Source organism: Miniopterus natalensis, chromosome 1, assembly GCF_054644295.1.
Source record: "Miniopterus natalensis isolate mMinNat1 chromosome 1, mMinNat1.hap1, whole genome shotgun sequence".
Taxonomy (NCBI): Eukaryota; Metazoa; Chordata; class Mammalia; order Chiroptera; family Miniopteridae; genus Miniopterus; species Miniopterus natalensis.
This window is the reverse complement of record NC_142081.1, coordinates 171,366,644-171,392,557: the sequence shown is the minus strand read 5'-3', so window position 1 is coordinate 171,392,557 and position 25,914 is coordinate 171,366,644. Positions and strand designations below refer to the sequence as shown.

General features: G+C 33.5%; 1 protein-coding gene across 5 annotated transcripts in view; it reads left to right on the top strand.

Moving 5' to 3' along the window:
- The window catches only part of EXOC1 (exocyst complex component 1), a 48,395-nt gene that overhangs the window by 10,521 nt on the left and 11,960 nt on the right, over positions 1-25,914 (top strand). For 2 of the 5 annotated variants that reach the window (XM_016207397.2, XM_087827318.1), the window contains exons 5-14: positions 1,183-1,203; positions 2,700-2,887; positions 4,640-4,867; positions 5,064-5,196; positions 5,818-5,927; positions 12,650-12,799; positions 18,628-18,733; positions 22,974-23,018; positions 24,307-24,470; positions 25,038-25,145. In XM_016207397.2, the coding sequence (XP_016062883.1) occupies positions 1,183-1,203; positions 2,700-2,887; positions 4,640-4,867; positions 5,064-5,196; positions 5,818-5,927; positions 12,650-12,799; positions 18,628-18,733; positions 22,974-23,018; positions 24,307-24,470; positions 25,038-25,145 (1,253 nt within the window). The remainder of the gene's footprint in view (positions 1-1,182; positions 1,204-2,699; positions 2,888-4,639; positions 4,868-5,063; positions 5,197-5,817; positions 5,928-12,649; positions 12,800-18,627; positions 18,734-22,973; positions 23,019-24,306; positions 24,471-25,037; positions 25,146-25,914) is intronic. The other 3 variants (XM_016207415.2, XM_016207424.2, XM_016207431.2) reach the window with 3 other exon arrangements.

Below are 25,914 nucleotides of genomic sequence, written 5' to 3'. Positions count from 1 at the left end.
TTAAACCAATATATTTTATGAAGTCAACAATATAGGAAAATATATACCCTGTCATTATTTACCTCATTAAGAAATATTACCAAACTCAATGAGAAGAGTATTACTGTTATTGAGAATGAAGTGTCTAGCTTAAAAAAAAAAAAGACAATTTTTCAGGGCCTAAAACAAAGGTGTAGATGTTTTCATTTTTATAAATATTAACCCAAATTGAGATAAATTTTAAGAATACTGAGAAGATCTTTTTGGATCTCATTTTGAAAATCACTTTCTATAAATCAAATAACCATTGCTTTGGTTTAGCGGAGTTCACGGAGTAGCTTTTTTAAAGTTTCCAAACCTGTTTTAATGTTTTACTGGACTTTAAAATCATGGCTAAGTCCCATAAAAAAAGAATAGATGTCTCTAAGCTTTGAGTTATGTTAGAAAACAAGTAAATGATCACCATCTCCTGTTAAGAGATAATCATTCAAGTAAGTAAGACTGTTCATTGTGAATGTTAACAGTGGTGACTTTAGTATTTATTGGTGACAGTTGAATGTTCATGCTAATAATTGGGGCTTCTCAGCAGAATATGACTTGTAAAAGAGGACTTTGTTAGCAGCTGAAGTAGACTGAAGTTTTGGTTTGGCCTTTTCTTTTTCTTTTTTGTAACCAGATTTTTAAAAATCTTTGACTTAAATCCTTAAATACCAGCTTGAACTGGTATCTTGGGTGTTTTATAATTGCTTCAATTTTGTCCTTTCTAACAGTGTTTTATGACTAATCCATTGTGAGGGTGTGTCAGTCCGGGTAAAGGTTTTGGGCCTTGAGTGAAAATAACTAGACTAAATGCATGAGTCACAACTGACCTAAAAATCCCCAGGAAGTGGATCTGTTTTCCAGTTTTCTCCTTCAAGGACCAGTCAGTACTATTCCTTAAAAGACTAAGAGAAATTAGAAAGTTAAATGTATTTTTAGTAATTGTCTGAAATGAATTAAAAAAATGAACGCTCGAAATTTAGCTTCTTATGGATCTTTCCACTTTGTAGTTAATTTTGACATTGTCTTTTAAACCTTGATTTAGCATGAAGTTCAAATGAAATATGGGTAGTATTTTAAAATTTTAAGCGTGTATACTTTTCTACCCAGCTAATATTCTTTGCTTACTTTCCTCTGCTTTTTTCATACCTTTTTACTCTCCAGAACTGCCTAAAGTTACAGAAGGTGCGTAACACCTTTTCTTCTTATTCTAGTCTGTATATTTTTATTACTTGCCATTGTTATGTACTATTGGTTGCATATTTTATGAAATTGTGTTCAGGGACAAGTTTATTACTACAAAATCCATACAGTGATAAAATTAATGATACTATTCATTTTTAATTTCCAAAGAACTGTTTCATGGGAGAGAAAATACCTCTGAAGCAGTTATGAACTTTTAAAGTGTTTGTTCATTTTAAATGTCTACTTGTGTAAATAGCTGTACTGAATGTTTTGGGCAGCCCCTGCTCCCTAGTGGCTAATAAGCTGTCACACATGACAGTTTAACATTTCCACAGTGAACTGAAATGGACTCATTCAAAGGATGAGGAGCTTGGTGATGCCTCTCTAATTATATACTGTAATCTGCAATTGCCTGTACCAAGAGTTTTACTCTCTCTCTTTTTGGTCTGGGATATTATATAAATCTGCCTAATGATCAATTCTTAAGAGTAAATACTTTGTTACTTTGAAATAGCTCTTTTTTGTTCTAGGATGAATTAACATGTCAAGCCATACTGAATGTAAATATTCATTTTCATAGAAAATAATGAACATTTAAAGCATCCAGAGTTTGTGATTTAAACTGTGTACCATTAAATTTATGAAAATCAGTACCTTTATTTAGAGATTTATTTAGAGGTTAAAAATTATTTTTTTCATTTTGCCTCTTTTAACCTCAAGCTTTATATAAAATCTCATGTGTTAAGTGTATTAAAAAAATTGAACTGAAACATTTATCTAGAAAGCACCCCAGATTTGACCTCTTGGTCCTTTATTAGAAGCTTTGAAGACTCATGTAAATTTCTGTAATGTCAAGCTCTTTTTACTATAGAGTTGTTGAGAAAACTTCTATGGCTGATCTTCAGAAATTTTATCAATGCGTGTGAATATTTTTAAACAAAGAAATGGAAAATTCAGTTAATATTTTCAGTGTCCAAAATAAATTGTGTATTGTAGCTATATATCATTTCAGTGAAAAATTACTGAAAAACACACACGAAACAAACATTACAAAGATGAAAAGAACAAAAATAACAGAAGAAAAATGTTACCTAGGGAAAAAAGGAAAGCAAATTGTTTTCATGTGTCCTAAATTTATAATTGTTGTTTTGTTAGAGCAACAATCACCTCAGGTAGGAAAAGAAGGTTAGGCTTGTTTCATGTGTTTTGTTTCTGTTTTTGTATTTGTTTTTTAGTTTAGTTGTGTTTTGGGAAATTGTGACTAAAGCCTATTTTAACACAAGTCTGTGAACTAGACTGCATGTTTTTTATTATAATAAACATTAACAGATTCCATTTTTATAAAAATAAGGTTTTTTATTATATTTTGAATCATTTTTTCCTATTTTCCAGCCACTAAATGTGACGTGTACTTATAATTGACCTTACCTATAAGTGCCACTTACTGCCCTTCCTACTGTTTTACTATTTTATTTTTAATTTTTACCCTGTTTAAGAATCTGTTCCAAGTGGAGAAAACCAGAGTGTGGCAGGAGGTGATGAAGAAGCAGTGGATGAATACCAGGAGTTAAATGCGCGAGAGGAGCAGGACATTGAAATAATGGTGGAAGGCTGTGAATATGCAATTTCTAATGCTGAGGCCTTTGCAGAGAGGTTGTCCAGAGAGCTGCAGGTGCTAGATGGGGTAAGACTCTTCTATAATCTGTGATTAGTGCTGTGTAGTGGATTGAGAAGACTGGGGATAATCATATTTTACTGCCTCATGGTGTGATTATTGCTCTTTTTCTATAAGCGCGTTACCAGCTGCCATCAGTTCTTGATCAAATGGCAGAACCATTTCTCTTAGGCCAGTGAAGGCAGTTGGCTAAGGTTCTGGATTTTGAGAGATTCTTGATATGAAATGATGGAAATAAAAAGTAGCCAACCAGAAACTAATTTGGGAGTTGATTCCCCCAGCCTCTGAAACACCTCAGAATAGTTCAATGCAAAAGAGTAGCATTTTTGTGGTTTGAAAAAACAATAGGTGCAAATTAGAGAGAAATTTGGCTGAAATAGATGAATCATTTACCGAAAGGGAGCAGAATAAGTGTGGTGAAAACGGGAGAGTCAGGAGGAAAGGATGTTTGAAATGTTTTGGGATAGATTCTTTAATTTGTATGCATAGTTTGTGAGTCAACATCTAAAATGCACATCTTTTAGAATGGAGAGAGCTAAAAGGAGCAGTGCTGATGTGAAAAAATCTAATATGAACAGTTGGGTTTTTTTGTTTTATTTAGATAAGGTAAGCATTTAAGAAAAACCCTCAGAGAATGAGGAATATTTTAAGGGTTGAAGAATTTTGGTATTTTATACTTGAAAGGTAGAGGAGTTATGAAGTTGAACTCAGGTCCAGAGATTACATGAATAGTCCAAGCTGCCAAGTTTACAAAACTCACTGGAAGTAAAGGCCTAGAAGAGACTTCAAGATGTTAAAGTGGGAATTGTCCTGGACAAATTTAAGCCCCAGCTGTGCTACTTAAGAGGTATCAATGGTTCTGAGCCCTTCTGACCTTTTTATTGTTGGGCTGTACTTATAGTTGAGTTGTTATGAATACTGTATAAAATAACACATATGAAATTACAGCATCAGGTGTACAATATATTCTTGTAATTCTTTGTCCAGGTTTTTTCCTCATGTTACCTGCCTTCTTAATGTGGCTTAGTGGTTTATATTTTCCAATTAATATTGCAGATATGTTCCAAGTCATATTGCTTTGCAGTTTAATTTTGGATTTGGGAACTTCTGTGTTTCAGGGAATTGAAAATTGGTAATCAGGAACGTTTAGAAAACAGTGGTAAGGGGATGGTGGTTTGTTACCGCTTTGCCTAGAGAAAAACATAGTGCAAGCAACAGAAAAAGGAGCGAAGACCCTAGGAGGAGCTGTCTTACACACACCCTCTTCCATCCCATTAGCACACACTGTGTTGGAGTGTCAGGCGGCTCCATCATCGCCAGTGCTCTCCACTAAGGCACTGCATAGATGATTATGCTTTGCTTTAGGGCTTCACGTAAGTGTTAAGTATGGAAAATTCCTAGAGCTGGTAGAATTAGAAAAAATGTTGGAGATGACCTAGTCTAATGCCCCTTAATTTATAGAAATGAGAATATACCATTACTGATGACACGTAGTGAGGCAGAACTGTACTTGTGCAGTCTGTGGAAATAGAAAATACTGAGGCCTTGTCCTTAACCTCAATATAGAGGTAAGTATACCTTCTTGAAATGCTTTGTAAAAAGTGGAATGTAAACATCAAGTGATAAGCCAAAGTAGATTTGTAGATGTACATGTCAATCTTTGTTACTCTGCTGTCAAAGAGATTTGGCTGTATTTCATCTTTATATTTCTTTTACACATTTAAATAATATGCAGTGTTACTTTTGTTTTTAACTTTGCAGGCTAACATTCAGTCAATCATGGCCTCTGAAAAGCAAGTGAACATCCTGATGAAGCTGTTAGATGAGGCTCTAAAGGAGGTGGATCAGATTGAATTTAAACTCAGTAGTTATGAGGAAATGCTCCAAAGTGTAAAAGAACAAATGGATCAGATATCTGAAAGCAACCACCTAATTCATCTTAGCAACACTAATAATGTAAAACTCCTGTCTGAGATAGAATTCCTTGTGGTAAGTGTGGTTATAAATTACCAACAGCAATAAAAAATCTAATCTAATGTGAAACCCATTTGTAAACGTTTTCTAATTTCCTTATGCAAGCAAGATTTAAAATAATTACAAAGACCTAGTGATAGGATTGAATAGCCACTTACCTGTGAATTTCCCAAAATTATATGTGCAAATGTTATATTTACATATATTCCAGAACCACATGGACTTGGCCAAAGGTCATATAAAGGCCCTTCAGGAAGGAGATCTTGCTTCTTCTAGAGGCATTGAGGCCTGCACCAATGCCGCCGATGCCCTTCTGCAGTGCATGAATGTAGCTCTTCGACCAGGTGTGTTCATTGGAGATAATAAAATGTGACCAAGAACCTGAGATTAGTCTGTAATTTAGCAAAATGCTTTTGACAAGAAATAGATGGGGCAAGTGGTTTAGGGTTACATTATTAGCTATCCAAACAAGTTTCACTTACTTCCAAACACTAAGAACTTTTTCATTTCGGTTCCTTCTGATTGACTATCAGTGACCCAAGTTAACACCATGATTTTTCTTCAGCACAGTCCACAGAACCTAGAACAAAGTAGATGCTTTGGTTAGACCAGAGAGCAAATAGTTTTGCTAAGGCCAGTGATTCCAAAACTTGACTTTGCATCAGAGTCACCTGAAAGGCTTGTTAAAATACAGATTGCCAGGCCCCACCCTCTGATTCAGTATGTCTGGGCTGAGGCCTCAAAATCCACATTTCTAATGTTTCTCAGATGATGCTGAGGAAGGACCACTCTTTGAGAACTGCCATGCTATACTATTTTCCCCCTTACCATTCTTTTATAAAAGCAAACAAATCAGTAAAAGCAGGTTCTTCAAAACTGAAATATGGATACTGTTAAATATACTCATGAAACATGGGAGGATCTTTTTTACCCATTAAAGCAAACAAGAAACATTCTGATTTCAGGCCATGACATGCTCCTGGCAGTCAAACAACAGCAGCAGCGCTTCAGTGATTTGCGAGAGCATTTTGCCCGGAGGCTGGCCAGTCACCTCAACAATGTTTTTGTTCAACAGGTAATTTTATTTTATTATTGATACTGGTATGTTCCTGTAGCTTGTTTATATATTACCTTAAGCTTAAATTCCCACCAAAAAAATTAATTTATATCATTGGGATCATAGCATATTCTTCACACATTTATTTGATTTTAAGATTTGTAATTATGTGCATATTTGCTCATAGGTGTATTTTGGGCCTCAACTACCTCCATAGGTAGACAGTTGGTTCCTTTCAGCTAAACGTCTCTGTTTCTAGAAATCACATAAAAAACTATGCTTTCTTACTGTGTATACCATTAAGATAGTCTTATTTATAAAAATAAGTCCAAACTTGTTATATGTTTACTGTTTGGCCTGTTTTATTTTTCAGTATTTTGAGGTGAGAACCAGGACTTGATTCAATGTATGAAACGTTTCATTGGCTCTGTGTCCTTTATACATGAGAAAAATGACTGCAGTGCAATTGTAAATCTCAGTTGATTTCATCGTACATAAACCATTTGTCTACATTTTTATATGGAAGGGGATGTTATAATTAAGGTTGTGGCAATAATATTAAGAGTACCTTACAGAGATTACAATAGAAGGCATTTTAATATCTGGTACAGTAAATTAGGTTTCTTATGTTCTTCCTCTCTTTTATTAGGGTTATTGGGTACGCAAAAAAATTGTGGGAAAGCTTGTTCATCAAGAAATGCTGTCTGAAACATTGGATTCTTATTTTGTTTTCAATTGTATTTACTCTATTTTATTTCTGATTAGTTTACTCAGGCCCTCCTTCAACTCTATAACAGGTCCTACTTTCTTTCGGTGCCTGTGAGTACATCAAATTTGGCTCAAGCTTCTCTGATTTTTTTTTTCCCCATAAAGTTTGCCAAACTTAACAGCAGCAGAATCTTTATAGATTTTAACTTGCTGATTTAAGCTACTTGGTAACCTTATTTGTCGCCGTTTTTTAATGTCCGTAACGAAAGTTTATTTTGGCCAAAAAGGCATTTAATCTCATTCTGCTTGCCTTTCTTCCTGTCATTCTTTTACTCACTCACTCCTTCATTTACTTAGAGATCATTTGCCATTTGATTCATACCAGACATTTATTTGGGATAAACGAGCAGCTGATCCTGCCCTCAAGTAGCTCACAGTCTAAGGAAGGGAGATAGATACTCAGGAAGAGTAAATGTTATGATAGTGGTGTATGGGAGCATAAAAGATGACCTAACTAATAAGCATGCAAGGGGAAAATTAGCAAAGACTCTCTTAACATTTCACTTAACTTGAAAAGTGTCAAGAAAAAAAGTAACTAGAAGTCACATAGGAAATACTAATTCACATTGTTCTTATAGAATGATTTCAATAATATCTTTATCTACACAATTCCTTGGTTTTAAAAAATGACACTTGACAGTGATGTTATCCACATTTGTCAATGGTATTGAAAATACCAGTCCGTAAACAGTAGTCCTTTCTGCACCCTTAATTGTTTGTTGTAACATTCAGATATTTATGACTCTGCTTCTTTGCCTTATAAACTAATGGCTTGTTTAAAATGAATGCTTCGCAGTTCTGAAAATCTAACATGTATTGTTACGTGTGAATGATGCGTGTTAAAAAACATCATGTTGCAATACCTTGGGATATGCTGAAGGAGGTGGAAGAGGATTCCCAAGTACAGAAAAGAGATTTTCTTTGTTTTGAATTCAGTGCATCAGGTCAACTAGCAAAAGAGTCGGGAAACCTAGATATTTCTATTCCTGGTTGTGGGACAAAATATCTGGGAAAATTTGATTACCTTATTATGGTACATTTCTTTGTCAAATTTTCATTGTATGCCTGTTATGTACTCACTCTCATCCATATGTAAGTATAAGAAGTAGCTCCCATCCTCAAGATGCTTGTAAGATTAATGTACTTAAAGCTCTACAGCAATGTGTATATTAAATTGTTTATGTATAACTATGTACCATAGTATGCATATATATAAGTGCTAATGAAGTTTAGTTAAAAGTGAGTTTATTGAGGATCTGAGTAGTTGATGCGGCATCACAGACTTGAAAAGAGTCAATGCAGTGCAGTGTATAGCAAATGTATAGATGTTGTAACATTTATAAGTACTATAACTACTGTACAGAAGAATCCAGTGTAAATAACCTACTGATCAAAATATAACAGTAATTTAAGAGCATTGATTCCCAGTCTTTAAAATTCACACATCACTAATTAAAAGAAGTAAAATTTGGAGACTACGTCACCACTTATTTATTTTACCAAGCAAAAACCTTAAAAAAGAAATACTGCCATCTACTTTTGCATAAAGAATATGTCCTTTTAAATTCTTTTGGTTGTTTTTTGAAAAATTTGTCTTGTCCTCGTCAGTGTGTCTCAGTGGTTAGATCATTGGCACCAAAGGGTCAAGGGTTTGATTCCGGTCAAGGGCACGTACCTGGGTTGCAGGTTTGATTCCGGCCCCAACTGAGGCACTTCCAGGAGGCAACTAATCGATGTGTCTCCCCCCCCCCCCCCCCCCCACACACACACTCTAAGAGTCAATGGAAAAAATATCCTTGGGTGAGGATTAAAAAAAAATTGTCCTGAAAGGATAACTGCTCTCTGCTGTCCCTTCCCCCTCTGGTCCTGCAGAGACCTCATGATTCTGTTCTTTGCTTTTAGCATCATGATGAGACTGATTATGCGCTGAACTAAAAAGGACTTTCAGGAAAAAACTGAAGTTGCAGTGTTTTTTGCTATATGCTTAAGTTTGGAATTTTTCTTTCAACATATATTTATAGAAACATTGTATAGTAAAATAAAACCCGTGTAACAGACCACCAGTGTTCAGTTCATGTCACAAAAATTGTTTCCTTAAGCACATTTCACATAGGTTGTTGATCTGTGGTTAAAAGCTTAGAAAAATTCATTATTATTTAAGATGAGTTTTCATGATGTTTGTTGGAACTTTGCTCAGATTTTCTTTTTTCTTTAAGAAAATAAAAATAAACATGACATGCAATAGATAGAAAGAATTCCCAAATCTTGAAAATATATTTAACATTTCACATGGGCACATTGTTCCTGTTGGACAGTCAGTGTAGCAGTGTGTTTGAGTGTGTTTGTGGACACTGGAGCCAGACTTCCTGGATTTGAAATCCTGACTCTTCTCTGTGACCTCCTCCCTAAGTGATCTTGGGCAAGTTCATTATCCTCCTTGTCCCACCTTAGTTGCTTTATCTGAATGATGAGGTTAATAAAAATACCTACCTCAAAGGGTAGTAATGAGGATTAATGTTGCTGTATGTTTTAAGACAGTGCTTTGGTATAGCAAAGTGTTCAATATTAGCTAATTTTATGTTAATTCTAGTAATACATACATTAACGAAAATTTGTAATTCACTAAGTTTTTAGAAAATATATTAGTCTTAGATTAATTTGAAATTTGGATAAAACCTAATATATTATTTTTAAATTATGGTCATAGTATTTGCTATTTTTTTTAAATGACTTAGAAAAGTACTGCAAGAGGCCTAGCCGGGCTTGGCTCAGCGGTTGAGCATCGACCTAGGATCCAGGCGATCAGGGTTCGATTCCCTGTTAGGTCACATGCCCGGGTTGTGGGCTGCAGCCGATCAGTGACTCTCTCATCATTGATGTTTCTATCTCTCTCTCTCCCTCTCCTTTCCTCTATCTGAAATAAATAAAGATATATTTAAAAAAAAAAAAAAAGTACTGCAAGATTATTGTGAAGATTGTATTTTTATATATATAGTACTGAGCATGATAGTAGGCATTCGATAACTTGTTACTATTTTATTTTTACTAATAAGAAACTTTAAGCAATGTCTTAATTTTAAAAATATATGAAGAATAAAATTTAAAAATATACGAAGGATAAAATTTTTTGCACATTAGAGTTCTAGATATAGTTATCAGTATTATTGATTAATTAAACAATTTAAGTATTTAATTTTTCTATTTTCTAAAGTTATTTTGGAACTTTTTTCTCTAAAATTAAATCTTTTTGTTTATACTAATAATATTTAATCTATCTGAATAGTAATGGTTTGAAGGTAATGATGTTCTTCATATTAGAAGTGAATTTTTCAGGTGATAGTGATCTTAAAAGTTTGTAAAAGAAAGCTTTGAATAATAATATATGTTAAAGAGTTTTGTAAACTATAAAATCCTCTACAAATGTTAATAATGAATTTTCCCATTATCAGGAGAAGGTTTTTAACTGAAGAGCTTTTCTGACACTAAATTAAGTAATGTAACTTATCACATAATGATCTGTGTAAACAATTGTGGAAGTAAACAATAATTTTGAGTCTTGCATCATCTAGAAAAATTAATGGGAAATTGTATTGGATAATAAAAAGATCTAATATTGTTATTAATAATGGCAAACTATGTGGAAAACATTTATAAGCTATAACAAGTCTCAAATATTCTTCCCCTTTCGTCAATGTAACTAATTAAGACACAATTTGGAGACGTTATTTAGACCTAAAACTATTATATCTACCTGTGTTTAGTATCTAATACCTGTGATTTAATAGAATCCCAATCATCCTTCTCATGTGGCCATGAAAAAACATTTCTGGCCCGGCCGGGCGTGGCTCAGCAGTTGAGCGTCGACCTAGGATCCAGGCGAATGGGGTTCGATTCCTGGTCAGGGCACATGCCTGGGTTTCGGGCTCGATCCCCAGTTGGGGGCGTGCAGGAGACAGCCAATCAGTGACTCTCTCATCATTGATGTTTCTCTCTCTCTCTCTCTCCCTCTCCTTTCCTCTCTCTGAAATCAATAAAGATATATTTAAAAAAAAAAAAAGAAAAAACATTTCTGAAATGTGATGCTTGGAATGACCTTTGGCAACTATAATTAGAAGTATGGTATAGCCCAGTGGTAATATCTGCATGTTTTATTTAATATTTTTAATTTTATTCTTATTCATTGTTAGTCTTTATTTCACAGAAAAGATGTAGGTGCCCAGGCATTCCAAATATATAGAATAGTTCCATTTTCCAACACTGTAGCTCTTAGTGCTGGATGATTCTTTGGAGGATGTGATTGTTTTATATTCACTCAGCTATCCAGCAAAGAATGTTCACACAGGTCTGTGCTCCCTTATCCAAACCTCTGGTGTCAGCTGTGTTTTTAGGATTTTTCAGGTTTTAGAAAAATAATACAGTGTATATACTGTATATTATATAACCACTACAGCAGGAGGCTAGAGTAGGGCCTTGTAATCAAACACATAATGTTTCTACAGCAAAAAATAGAAATTGCCACTTTAAACATGTTCTGGAGCAATAAGAAATTATGTTGAAAAAGATGTGTCTAATACTTCCATCTTTCTTACTCTAAGGGTACGTTTCAATTACTAGAGAACTCTGTATTTCCGTAGGCCAGGAATTTTTCTTTCTTGGATACTCTGCATTTAAAAGAAATTGTCTTTAAAAATCCATAAGCACTACATTCTTATTTCGTGTATATAATAAACATATAAATTAGAAGAAAGAAATCTCTTAAATTGAAAGAATTTAAATTCTTTAAATTCTTTTATAAGTTAATGTATGTCAGCTAGTACAGTATACATTGGTTACCTTTAGGGAACTATACCAGGAAATGAGTTAACCAGCCTCAAAATTCCAACGGTCTGTGTCATTTTAGTACAGTTTTCACAAAATGCTAACAAATAATTTCTGACTATCTAAGCAAATCAGATTGAGTCAGAATCATGTCAAATAAATCTTTCCCTTTTTGCCCTTATTCTGGAGAATTTATGCTTTCAAGAGGAATCTACTACTTTTATCTTCCAAATCCTCATCTCTCAGACAGTGGCTTTGAGTTCCATGACAAATATTGACCAAGTAGCAGAGAAGAAGAGCTAGATTGTTTCAAGAGAGAGCTCCGAAGATTTTTATTGTTTATTTTTAGATACCAGTAACTAGGAGGCAGTTGCAACTTTTGAGTCTGGTTAAAATGATTTTGTTTGACATGTTTTTAAAAGAAAATAGAAGTGCAACTCACATGACTAAGATTCCAATTCTAGTTTTCCTTCTGTGTGACTTGAGCAAATGACTTTACTCTGAGTTTCAATTTGTTCTTCTAGAAAGTAAGGTTATTGGATTAGGTAATCTACCAGGTCTGTATTTTCATTAATGAAAGTCAGGATACATCACCTGTCAAAGTCTGTTTGATAACTTACTAATTTACTTATATAAAAGTCTTATCAAGGTTTAAAAATAAAGTAGTATAGTTATTTGTTTAACAAATTAATAGAAAAGTTAAAATTATATTATCATTAGGGGTTATTCTATTTCCTATATTTTATCTGCCATTTTAAATATTGTAGACTAATGGATGTAATTTGTTTTAAATTACTTCCATATTTGGTGTGTTTTTAAATACAATTTATATCATTATGTTTATTTCTTAATAAATTGTAAAATGACATGATATGGGAGAGACAAGCTTGATTAAAACACTCTTTTAGAAGATGAAATGAGTAGTTGATTTCTCAAAGTGCCATTCTTGCATGTTTATGATTATTTTATGGTGGTGGTGTTCAGTTGGTATACACAGGATGATAAAAGAAGAGAAGTAAGTACTCAGTTTTTATTTTTCTTTGTTCTGTTGGCTTTGCTTGGCCACATTTGATCATTGTTTAGAATTTTGAGTTATAACAATGTTTCCTTATACTGTCAATATATTTATTTATTTATTTACTTGCTCACTCTAGGGTCATGATCAGAGTTCAACTCTTGCTCAACACTCTGTTGAACTGACTTTACCCAATCATCATCCATTTCATAGAGACTTGCTCCGATATGCCAAGCTGATGGAGTGGCTGAAGAGTACAGATTACGGAAAATATGAGGGACTAACAAAGGTATGGATTTGAGATCAATTTGACATCACTGAGTATAGAATGTAATCTTTTAGAATCAAGAGATTATATATTCAGTTCCCCATTTGAAATACTCTAGTATATTCTTAGCAAAGCAGAAAATAATTGAGTTTCTGAGTGCTCATTAATGAGGGAGAACATTTATTTTATTTTCTTCGATACAGAAGAGCTATATTTTACACTTAAGTATAATATAGTAGTAGTCCATACTGTATGTAGTCTGAGGCATCATCTAGTTTAGTTAAATGCTATAATTATTTCCTGAGTGTCTTTATGTGCAATATAGAAACTAGAGAGTATGAAGATGTGTGAGTGAGGCATTCACACTTTAAGGTTTTATAATCTGCTCTATTAAACACATGCAGAGCACCTCTTTATTAGCAAGCATTTCTGTATGCCAGGCACGTGTGACCTAACAAACAGGTGCCTACTTCTAAAGAGCTTTAAGTCTGACTGGGAAAGACAATTACACTGAAAACAGTCAGCAAAAAATTAAGTTCAGAACTGGAAATGAGTTTAACCATATGACAGTTTAGAGAAGGGAAATCCATGACCTGAAACTATGGGGAAAAACTTCATGGAAGATATTGGACTTGAATTGAGTTTTAAATAATGAGTGGGATTAGATAAGCCAGAGATAAGAGGAAGGGCATTCCAAGAGTGAGGAGCAAGATGTCCAGACAAAACTGGGGAAATGCCCTGTCCCAGGACAATGAGGAGGCAAGCCTGACTGAAGCAGAAATTTCATGTTCTGGAGCGATGAGAAATTATGTTGAAAAGATGGGCCACGAAACCTAATAGCACTCCTCACACACATCAGAAAACACTATTGGAGGAGGAGCTATGAACCTAATGTAATAATTCAAATGAAATGAAATCCTGAACCAGGAAGATGGTGGTAGGCATAGAGAGAATATAAACCAAAAGAGAGACTCCAGAGACAGGAGGGACAGGATGATGCCAAAGTCATTATCCAAAGTCATAGTATTGCTAGGCTTGGAGAGTAGAAGAGCAGTGGTGTATATATATATATATATATATATATATATATATATATATACACACACATATATATATATATATGTATATATATATATGTATATCCCTAACTGAATGGCAGCCTTTGGGGAAGATAGGAGTCATTCACTCATATTCATTCAGCAGATGAACTGAGCACCTGTTACATACTAAACTAACACTGTTGTAAGTGCTAGAGATGCAGCATTGAAGGAAACAGGCAAACTCTTCCCATCCAAGAGTATATTCTGATGAAGAAAGGCTGACAGAAATGTCAGTTATATAGTATGTTAAAAGGTGCTGCTGAGTGCTCTAGAATAAAATGAAGCAGGCAATGCCAGGACTGGGGGAAGGTTACAATTTCAAATCCATGGTCAGAGAAGGCATCATGAGCTGTGAGGAGCAAGAAGGTGACATTTGAGATGATTTATAAATAAGCACCGGAGAGCAGTGGGAGTTACTGGGGGAAGCTTTCCAGTCACAGCACAGGTGCCCTAAGGCAGGAGCTTGCCTGTGTGCTTGAGCAGTAAGGGGGCCAGTGTGTGGTGGGAGCACAGCAAGCGAGGATCAGGACCTTAGAAGGGCTGGTGGGAGAGGTAAGATGGGGTGGGGCAGGGCAGATTGGAAGGGACTGTGCACCATTGCAAGAATTTGGATTTTACCAGGAGGGATTTGGAGGAAAGGAAGTGTTGATGGACTTTGAGCAGTGGAATGACAGGATCTGACTTAGATTTAATAAATGGCCACTGTAGCAGGAGGCCATGGGTACAGTCCTTTTTTGGGCATTTATCCTGTGACCTTTAGTATTGGAATTGACCTAGCCACTTAGGGAGCTAAAGAATTGCTATCTAATGCAAATATATAAATAGCTATATTTCTATATTACATATAAGAACAGTACAGTTAAAATTTCAAAATACTCTAAGAAACATTTAGAATATTTATCTAAGTTTTTATGAATTTGGAATTTAAAAACAAAAAATCCAAATAACACAAAAGCTATTTTAATAACTAGTAATAATTTAATTATGTGGACAGTATGACCTTAAAAGATGTTCTTGAATTGGAAAGAGTGATGTGTTTTGTCTCTGTAGAGTGAGAATATTGGAATTGTTAATGTAAGGCTCTTCCCCTCCACCCATGTGTTTGTGATGAAAAATTTTCTAACAAAGATTTAGATAGCAAAATCATCTTATTTTTTTGCTAGTTTTGCTAGCAAAAATTTTTCCTAGTTTTTGCCTAGTTTCCTTTTTTCAGAATATTTCATAAGTGAAGATTATTCATTCCCAGGGAATTAATGTTTTTACATGAACCCAATTTATTTTTATATTTACTGAAATAATTATTGTAATTCCTATCCAGTATCATTGGTTCATGGTTCTTAAGAAGTCAAGGGTTAGGTAGAAATTTATGAGAAGTCTGATGGTAAGAGAAAGGCAGATTGTACATTTCTATCAATGTACTGATATCAACATATTTGGCAATAGGCCATTATATATCAGTTTTCATATATTTTCTCTTTAAAGTGCCTTTGTCCATGTAAAGTAAAATCTGGCTCCCTCTTCTAAACTGTGAGCATAAGAAACTGGACATAAACCTGGGTAAAAATATTTTTAAATTAAAATTTTAAAATGCTTTTTAAAAAGAATATGTATCCTGAGGTGTTTACATATATCTTATCTGGCTACTTATTTTAGTTAAGATTATTGTAGTTCTTCAGAATAGGTCTTTTAAGTATTATGCAGCTCTACTGTTGTGTTATATATTTTTTTGTTTTGTTTTCATTCAACAGAATTCTGATTTGGAGATATCTTAAGGAAAAATATTTACATTACTGGAATTCTTTGCCTTTTGAAGTTTTAGGAGGATTAATATTTTGAATAATTAAACATTATTATATCTCCTTAAGAGTTTTGTGCCAACAAGTGCTTTGTCCCCTAGTGAATATTCAAATAAGTAATCAATAAGGTTTTGCCTAATTGTGTCCTCAGTGAGTATCGTTGCCCTATCTTTATACATAATGCAGTATTCATAAGTGTAATTTAAAGTGAAGAAACAAGACTGTAGCCAACCCAGGGATGATTTATGGAATATATATCAAAGTGTGTTTTGGATTGACAATGTTAATGAGCTTTTTAAAATGAAATTGACTTATTTCCCAAGAATGTTACTTGAGCCTGTGGTTTGAACTTTTGACAGACTATGTATTTTACCTCACAATCAAATTTGGTTGCTGAACTGTTGTCAAAAACAGGAGTTTTATTAAAAAGGAAGGAGGGAAGGAATGAAAGAAGAAAAGAAAGAAGGAAGGAAACAGACAAACCAATGTCTCTTTGCTAAGAAAAAAAATAAATCCAGATACTATTTGCACTTGGTTTGGTGTACACAGCTCACACTTTTTGGTGGGAACAGGAAAAGCCCGTTCATATTCTTTAGGGATAAGAATCACTAAGTACTGCTCCAGCTCTGCTTTGGCTGAGTGTAAGAAAAGCCCTGATTTTTGGTATACATAATTAGAGCCTTTGGAAAATAGGGGTGCCTTGGTCATGTAAGGAGCTCAGTTGCCCAGATTCCTTCCTCCCCAAGTCTACAACCCCTACCTGTGGCTCTGGTTTTGCATGTAGGGCAGTTACTAGAGATGGTCCATCCCTGCTTGGGAGGAAATGAGCTTTCCTTTCCTAGTAACTTCCTGAGGTTGATAGTCAGTCTTGAAGATAACACAGACACCTTCCTTCAGCCACTGGTCTACATTTGTGGAATTTGCCTTTTTGTTTCAAGAAAAAGTAAAACATGAGGTCTCCGTAAGACTCTACAGTCAGCACAAAATAAAATTGAAAAGACTGCCTGAGATAAGATTTAAACTAATGATGGTTAAATTTTAAGTTAGGTGCTATATATAAGGTGCAAAGAGGAAGAATACACACAGTGAGAGACATCTTTCAGAATTTGTTAAATGAATGAATTGATAGTCACACTTGTCTGTACCTTGACCACCAGTGAGTTCTGTTGAGTACCTGGGAAAAAGTCATTTGAGTCCCATTGAAAAAGGTGATTTACGATAGTGTTCTGAAGCCACTGTTTTCTAGATAACAAAACAGCTATTTGAAACCATTTAAATTGCTTGGATAGTAATGAGCACTTTAAACAATTTAGGTATCAGAATGTAGTCTCTTGTATTGACTGATTTCAATAGAAAACCACTAATGAAGATTTTACAGGTAATAGAAAACTACTTTCACATTTGTCAGTCATTTATTGATTTGCAGTGATCAATATTTTTATGATAATTTAAACTTGAAAAATGAGACATTGAAAAAGGGAGATAGCCCAATCAACTAGGAGTTAATTTTGGTGTGTATTTTAATTTATATTTGCTTTTAAAGTTAAGCAAAGATCATGGGAAAGAATTGCCCATTTAATTAACTTTTTTTCTTTTTTTCAAATATATCTTTATTGATTTCAGAGAGGAAAGGAGAGGGAGAGAGAGAGAGATAGAAACATCAATGATGAGAGAATCACTGATTGAGCCCGCAACCCGGGCATGTGCCCTGACCGGGAATCGAACCCTGATCACCTGGATCCTAGGTCGACGCTCAACCGCTGAGCCACGCCCGGCTGGGCATAATTACTTTTCTTATGAGAGTAATATGGCCTATAAATTGAAAAACAGTTGTTTATGTTATGTTTTATCCAAATACTATTTCATAAGGATATACCTATAAAATATCTAAGAAAATCAGTGAACTGTGAATCAGTATGCAAATATTTACATAATACACCTTTTAAAAGTTGCACCTGATAGTTAAAGCAAGGTGCTAATTCTAAAACTGGATATATTAATTTGAAATAAAGGAAGTTGAAGCTTGATTTCACAATAAATTTAAAGGAATAGTTATGTACAATTTTTCTGCTATGGATTTATTTCAATTTAGTCAAACTCTGTATATGGCATTTAACTTAGGACTTGGAAAAATACATGGTCTCCCACTGTTGAAGAATCCTTCATGAGGGTATGTGATGATAGGCAGATATGATGAAGAAATAAGTGTTCGTGCTAAATAATAGATATTTTCATTTGAACTACAATAAATCAAATTTGTCACTAAAAATAAATTATTTAGTAATGAAAACTATAAGATGTACTAATTAAATTCTTATTGAAAATAACCTATTTTGGGGTAATACCCCAAGCTCACAGGGTACAGTGAAACTGAATGTACTCCTTTGTTGCCGTTGGCACTGTCCATTGATATAATCGTTTTTAAAACAACGTGGCAGTATGGAGGAAGAATGATAAACTCTTTGGCCCTGTAACTCCACCCTTAAGAAATTATTCCAAGGAAACTGTTCATTGGAGATGAAAAGCTCATTGTAACATTGTCTGTCATAGCAAAACACTGAAACCATGTAAGTGATCTGTGCTAGTGGATTGGTTTACTAAATAGTGGTCCATCAACAAAGTATAATACTTTGCAGTCATTAAGGTGTGAGACTGGAGAAACATGACTGTTCTGACTCAAATATCCTATTCAGTATGATTGCAACTAGATTTAAAATGTGAAAGTTAACATATAAAGATGAAAATGTGATTGTTCCACTTGATATTTTTATAACTTGTTAATGTACAGTTTTTATAAAGACAGAAAATAGCCTACTTTTTATATCCTATGAACTGCATCAAAATTTAGACCACAAAATTTAAAACAAACATGAAGGATTTGGGGGGGGATTAAAAAAATGGAAATTATTATATTTGTTTTATTAATTAAAAGTACATGTTACTTTTATTTAAGAATTACATGGATTATTTATCACGACTGTATGAGAGAGAAATTAAAGATTTCTTTGAAGTTGCAAAGATCAAGATGACCGGCACAACTAAGGAAAGCAAGAAGTTTGGTAAGCGTAGGCGCTCCAGTTCATTGTTTTACATTCTGGTATATATGGCTTTATTTATGACAACTAATCCCAAGTCTTTTTAAGCAAGGAGAAAGAAGATACAGTAGAATTAATGAAAGAGTAAGTCTGATACATTGGTTTGGCTTATAGGTATTTCATAGAAGAAATATTTGTATCTGCAAATGTTTTTTTGCTAATTAAAATTCTGCAGTATGTGAGACTCTGACAGCAATTTTATATTTATGCTATAATTAAAAGTACATGTTCATAGGAAAAGCGGTTGGCCAGAAAATGGAGTGCCGTCTAGTCTGGTAGAGAAAGTATTAGACTAAGAGACATATGTTGAGAGTTCAGTTTCTGACTTTCTAAAAGATGTTCATTTAACAGTGTGGGCAAATCACTGATCTCTTAAGTCATTGCTCTCCACAGGGAAATAAAAGTGATTCCTGGCTTGTTACTTCTCACTGGCTATTTTGAATCAAAAAGAAAGTTTGTGTTTTATGCCCTGCCAAAGGGGCTATATATGAATATGTCACCAAAATTTCTTCTGTGATTATACCTTATTTTTGCAAGATATAATTTTGAAGTGTATTAATTTTTGTAGCTTCTAAATATGTTAAATGGAGAAAAACAACAACAACCACCCCAAAACAAAAACCATGATTTGAAGGGTAACCAGTGAAAGTACCAAGTTGTGAGGAAGGTGATTTGCCAAGGCCACATTCTGCTCTTGCATGTACCCATCTCTGGAGTTCCTTTTGGATGGAGTTCTGTGCCTATGAAGTCAAAACCTGGCCTTAAGTGGCTACAATGTGTATTCCTCAGTGTGTCTGCATAGCTCCCTTTAGAAAAATGAGCTTAGCATTTGCTTGTTGAAAGGAGCCTATGCCCTAAGCAACTTCCGTAATCAGGAACCAGGATTGAAATTGATAGCTCATCTTTCCATTCTTTCTTTAGGACAGAGAAGACTGTCTTTAGTGGGTAATTATTTTGTAATTCACTGGATGGTTTGTTTGTTTGTTTTTAATACAACACTAATATATTGATTATAGTAGTCCAGACTTTTGAAATGGTTTGAATCTGTGTACAAATATGTTACATGTAGGTAAAGATACTGATGAGAATCTTGGGACAATAGGCTTTTGGAAACAGAAATGCTAACTCATCCTAAAGGTTAATTGTTATTAAGCAGCAGTGTGTTTATATCCTTGTTAATGTTTCACTGTGAATACGTTATACTTTTTTTTTTTTTTCAGTAAATACATATTATTAATGCAGTTACATGTTTAATGTTTTCATTTAATATATTTGTCGCCACTTGTTAGTGAATTATTTTATTTTGAGAGTACTCTTCTATAGTATATGAAAACTGTAGGTAAAAGAGAAATCTTCCTAAAATTATCTCCTGAGGAGCCATTAATCCCAGTATCACAATAGATTATCAAGCCTAAAATTCACATTGAGATAAATGACATAATGAAAATATGATTTAAATAAAGTACAATCTCTTTTTTTTTAATCCTCACCTGAGGATATGTTTTTATTGATTTTAGAGACAAAGGAAGGGAGAGAGGGAGAGAGAGAAACATCAGTGTGAGAGGGAAACGTCAGTCGCCTCCTGTACTTGCCCCAGCTGGAGATCAAACCTGCAACCTAGGTGTGTGCCCTCACCAGGATTTGAATCTGCATCCTTTTGGTGTACAGGATGACGCTCCAACCAATTGAGCCACCCAGCCAGGGCCAAGTACAATAGTATATTAATGGTATCATTACATTAACCTGAAACCTAAATTTTTTCATTTCTTACCCCTTGAAAAGTTCTTAAATTATCTTGTTGAAAATATTTTTATATTTACATAATACACATGTAGAAGGTACTTTTATAGCTTTAAAACTTAAAATTACATCTCTTTTATGAATCTATTACATAATAAGGAATAGGGGAGTACTTTGTGGAGGTTGATGGTACCGTAAAATGATATCATTTCAGTGATTTTGATATCAGCTATAACAGAAGAAAGCTTTAAACAAACAGTTCAGACGACACAAACTGTTTGGTCCATCTTTGAAGATCTAACTTGTTATTCAGCATTTAAAAATAAATGTTAAGCTAAATACAGATTACTCAGGTTCTAAATAAGGGTAGAATATAACATTTTAAAAATATCTTTTCAATGATTCAAATTATGTTTAAATCAATTTTAATAGTAAGTATAATTAAAAATCTGACATTTTAGAATGATAACTTTTTAATGAGTCAAAATTAGTAATAATAATATTTAAATGTGTTCTTTTTTTATTTGCTCTGAAAATGCTGGATTATAGATGCTAATAATAATAGAAAGTCAGATGGAATGTGCTTTACAAAAGTAAATTGTAGTAAGTATAGTCATAAAGATTCAGGGGAGTCCTCTCTTTTTGAACCACTATGGACTCAAATCTTTAACATTTACTTAGTTCATATAATAATTCAAAATAAGGTTCAAATGCCAGTAAAGAATCTCTTCTTTGTGATAAGCTTTTTATGTAGGTCATTGCTTTTTTGATTAATAGGTTTACTGTAACATCCTCAGAGGCATGGAATTTTCTCTCCAAGATAGATATTTTAGTGGTTTTTTTCCCTTTTGTATTCCACAACTGTATTTAATGAAATGGCAGGCAGAGGAAATTTGGTATTTATTTTTAAAATCACCAGTTTTTTCTTTCTACAGCTAAGATATCACACACACATCATTTTTTAATTCATTAATGTGCATTTACATAATTACTGCCTCTCTCATATTCCTTTTGCTATTATTCCCAAACCTTTAAAATGGTATGCCAAAATCATTTTTTCATTCTTTGTTTCTCCACTAAACTAAGAAATCTTGTTGATTCCAAAGGAAGTCTTGAATACAAGATGATTCATGGCTGGCTGGAAGATTCAGTAAATATTTATTAATTACCTATTATATAATAAACACTGCAGCATTCTGAGAATGCAGCAATGAGCAGAGATCCTACCCTCATGATGTTTATAGTCTAGTAGGGATTATTTAACAATATTTAAAAGTTTACCTGAAGATTTTTGTTTGTTGCAGATAAATAATATGGACTTTTTATGAGCCCCAAATTATAGTTAATAGCCACTACTAGTAATTCTGTATTCTTTATTGGTTACTAAAAAATGGATTCTATGAAGTATTAGGCCTTGCTTTGGAACTGGTGACATAGTATATTGACACCTTAAGGCCACCAGAGGTATTGTTTAGATTGGCCAGCTGGTAGCTCCAGCGTAATCCTTGCTTGCAGCTTTAATGTCCAGCCTTATTGTTTCATAATCCCTTGAATGGGGGACAAGTTAGTAGCTTATATTTGGGCTTTTGCCTTGAAGTTATGCATTGTTTTGTGTTTTTAAAATATTTCTAGGTTATGTTCTTTAATTTTCTGTTTTATTCTATAATTTCTTCTTTGCCTTTCATAGCTACTTCTAATTTGAGTTTAGAATGTTTCACAAGATGATCTCTACAATTGATCTAATAAATATTATATACAGAAGTTTTAGAATAAAACCAAATGTTCCTTAAAAAGTTTAAATTCCTGTATCAAACCTGTTTCCTCAGCTTTACCCTTCCATCCACTCATCTCTTAATATGTAGTATATTGATCTAAAACTGTCATTCTAGGTGTTCACAAAGCCAGTTACTAAGTAGTGTAGCTTGATATTTTGAAATGGTTTTTAAACCCCAGTCATATAATTTTTATCAGATGTAATATAAAATTATTTAGTACAGTGGAGATTCCTTTCAGGAGCTTTCAGGGAAATTGAAATTGTTGATGCATTTAATGTGTAAATCTACAATTTCATTCTAATAAATTTCCACTGTATTAAATTATTTATTTGAACCATATTTTTTCTTCAGAAACCAAAACTTGCAAATATAATCTTTTAAATATAAGTATACCAGTTTCATAAACTTAAAACAACCATTTAAAAGTATGGAGGTGATTTTACAAATACAGATATTTTTCTCTTAATATTAGAGTAAAAATAGTACATGAAAAGAATTTTCTTTCATATAATTTTTCCAACAGTAGCTGACCAACTAAACATATGTTGCATCTCTTGTTACTTGATGCTCATGGTTCTCTGCATGTGTCTTTTAAACTACAGCTTAACTTCCTCTTGTGCATGGTTTGTGCAAATTGCAGTTTATTAACTTGTCTTTGTCTTTGATGCTTGCAACCTAATCCATCACAGCTACACTTCCTCGAAAAGAAAGTGCTGTCAAACAGGAAACAGAGAGTGAGTATGCTTAGTGTATTAGTAGGTATTCTCAATGCATGTTTGTTTAATGTCTAGAAATTAGTTATTTGTCTTGAAAAAAGTTACACCAAATATATTGATTGCTTTGAGTTGCTGCCAGATATTGGTGAAAGAAAACCAACATGATGGGTAATGATGTGGCTACATCAAAGGAATATCTAATATAGTTAAAAATATCTGATGGGTAACCAGAAACTTATGAAAAGGCTTAACCATTATACTTCTGTTTTCAGGCTGTGGTTAGAAACTATAAAAATTCTTTTACTTGTGGTCAGATTTTACATAACAAAACCAAAATTTGCCTTTAATTGTCCTTATTGTGTATCTTCATTTGTCCCTTCTGACCATCAGCAAATAATACAGATTAACTGAGAAATACTCAAGAAAAATAAAGTAATTTAATTCCTTTATATTTAATTCTGAGTTACAGTATCACATTTTCTTATAAAAATGGAATCCTTTAATTCTTTGATATATGTAAGATATTGTCCAGCCATATTGTTCCAAGTTTTCTTCATGGCTATAATGGATACCTATGTTTATACCTAAACACAGATGCCCCATATTCATATCATTAATGATGTGTTATATTTTAGTTGTATTTTAAATACAACAAATTTTCAGGATTTTTTTTTCTTTTTTGTTTTGTTTTTAAAGAACCGCAGTTAATCAGTTCACTTAATGTAAAAGCAGTGTTTCTGGGTATAGGAATGTATTAAGTTGAATTGTAGGTAAATGACTTTTTTGTAGGGCAGGAATGATCGAGTATTGGCAGTTTCATATGGTTCAGCCTAATACGTTGATTTAACTTGGAGGCGGGTAATATTGGGATATGGCACTTTTCTTCAGAAATATAACAACTCATGTTACGCTAGCACACTAGGGGGTCAGTGACCATCCGTATTCATGTCTTCTTGTCTTTTGAGTGGGAAAGAAGTACATCCTCACCTACTTTAGTCCAGAGATATCATCAGGCAACTTTATATTCATGATAAGACTGGGCAGGGTACAGATTTTGTGATCTTTAAGATCCCTTTCACTCCTATTCTATAGATCTGTGTAGTTTCGCTACTTGTTACAATATACTCAGGAATAGGACATAAATGTTAATGAAACAGAAGAATACTCTACAACCTGTCCCATGTGGTAGACTTGTAATCCTAACAAAGATGTGCCCTGGAAGACCAAAATGGTAGATAGCCCTGATTTATGCTATGGATCTTTTATTCATGAAGGTCACAGCTCTCAAAGTCTTATTATTTCTTAGGTCTTCATGGAAGCTCTGGGAAATTAACTGGATCTACTTCTAGTCTAAATAAGCTCAGTGTTCAGAGTTCAGGGAATCGCAGATCTCAGTCATCTTCCTTGTTGGATATGGGAAACATGTCTGCTTCTGACCTCGATGTTGCCGACAGAACCAAATTTGATAAGGTAAAATAAAATAACAGGTACTTCTTAAACATTGATATTAGCTTTCTAATAGCAGTTTGTTATTGCTTTAAGTGTGTTCAAAGATTTGGGCTCTCTCTTAGTTAACCGTATCTTACTTTCCAAATCCTGAGTCTGAAAAAAATACTAGTCCAGTGGCCACTGAAGTGTGAATCATCAATTAAATGACATAACTTTATTAAATTTTGTTATAAATTGTAAAATACTTGCATCTCAAATCTCTTTGAGGGACTGCAAGGTAAAGAGGAAATAACAGCTTTTATGAAGCTGAACTGTTTTCTGCAATGCATTAAATAAGCTTAAAAAGTTTGTCTGTGTTCCTCTTTCCAGATTTCAAGTGAATAATTATTTTGAGTTTCATTTTAGGTATGTTCTGGCCCTGCTGTGCCTTGATATACTGCACTGTCCTGTCAGTCTTGGAAGTTTCTTTTGAGGATTCTGTTGAGATTATGGATAAAGCATTTATGGTCCTTGCAGAAAAGTGAATTAAATGTGGAATGTTGTTATTTTAAGTATTTGGTGCAGTTCTTTCATTTTGGTTTTCTTCAGATCTTTGAACAGGTACTAAGTGAACTGGAGCCCCTGTGTCTAGCAGAACAGGACTTCATAAGTAAATTTTTTAAACTGCAGCAACATCAAAGTATGCCTGGAACTGTGGTACGGCTTATGTTTATTTATTGGCTAGTATATATGATCTGTAACATAGACTAATTAATATGTTGTCACAGTTTCAATATCAGAACAGAAAAAGAAGGGATTTTTAAAAAATAATTTTTGTCATATCAGAAGATAATAAAAACAGTGATAGTTTGTGCATCCAATTTAATATTTCACACTGTCTTAGGCCTAAACATTGTCTAGAAATTATTGAGGGAGTAAAATGTCTGAATTTATTTTGCAAAAAACATTATTTAAAAAGCAACTTTAGTATTATTTTAGCATTATTTATTTTATTACTAAAATAAATTTTCCAAAAAAAGATGTTTGATGTTTGAGTATATAAACAGTAGTCTAGCAAAAGAAAAAAAAAAGAAGGAAAGATGAGGCCTCAAATCTGATTTTTTTCCTATGGCTTTGTTATTAACTAGCTCTGAGACCTTAAACCAGTTATTTAATCCCCAGTTTCCTCATCTCTCATGTGTTCAATGGATATAATAATGCCTATTCAACATGCCTCTCAGGTGGCAAAAATTTAAGAAAATGAAATATTTGCTAGAATATTTTGAAGAACTTAAAAGCACAATGCAAATAAAGTGATTTTAAAATTAAGGTCATCTTAAAAAAGAACCAACATGTAAAAAGCAGTCATAATGAATGAGAAATTATCTCAAGTGGATGGGGATTTGTTGTTGTAGGTGGTGGTAAATTTGCTTACCTCTTCTGTAAGAATTTTTGGTAGTTTTTTAAAATACCAACATACTATTAG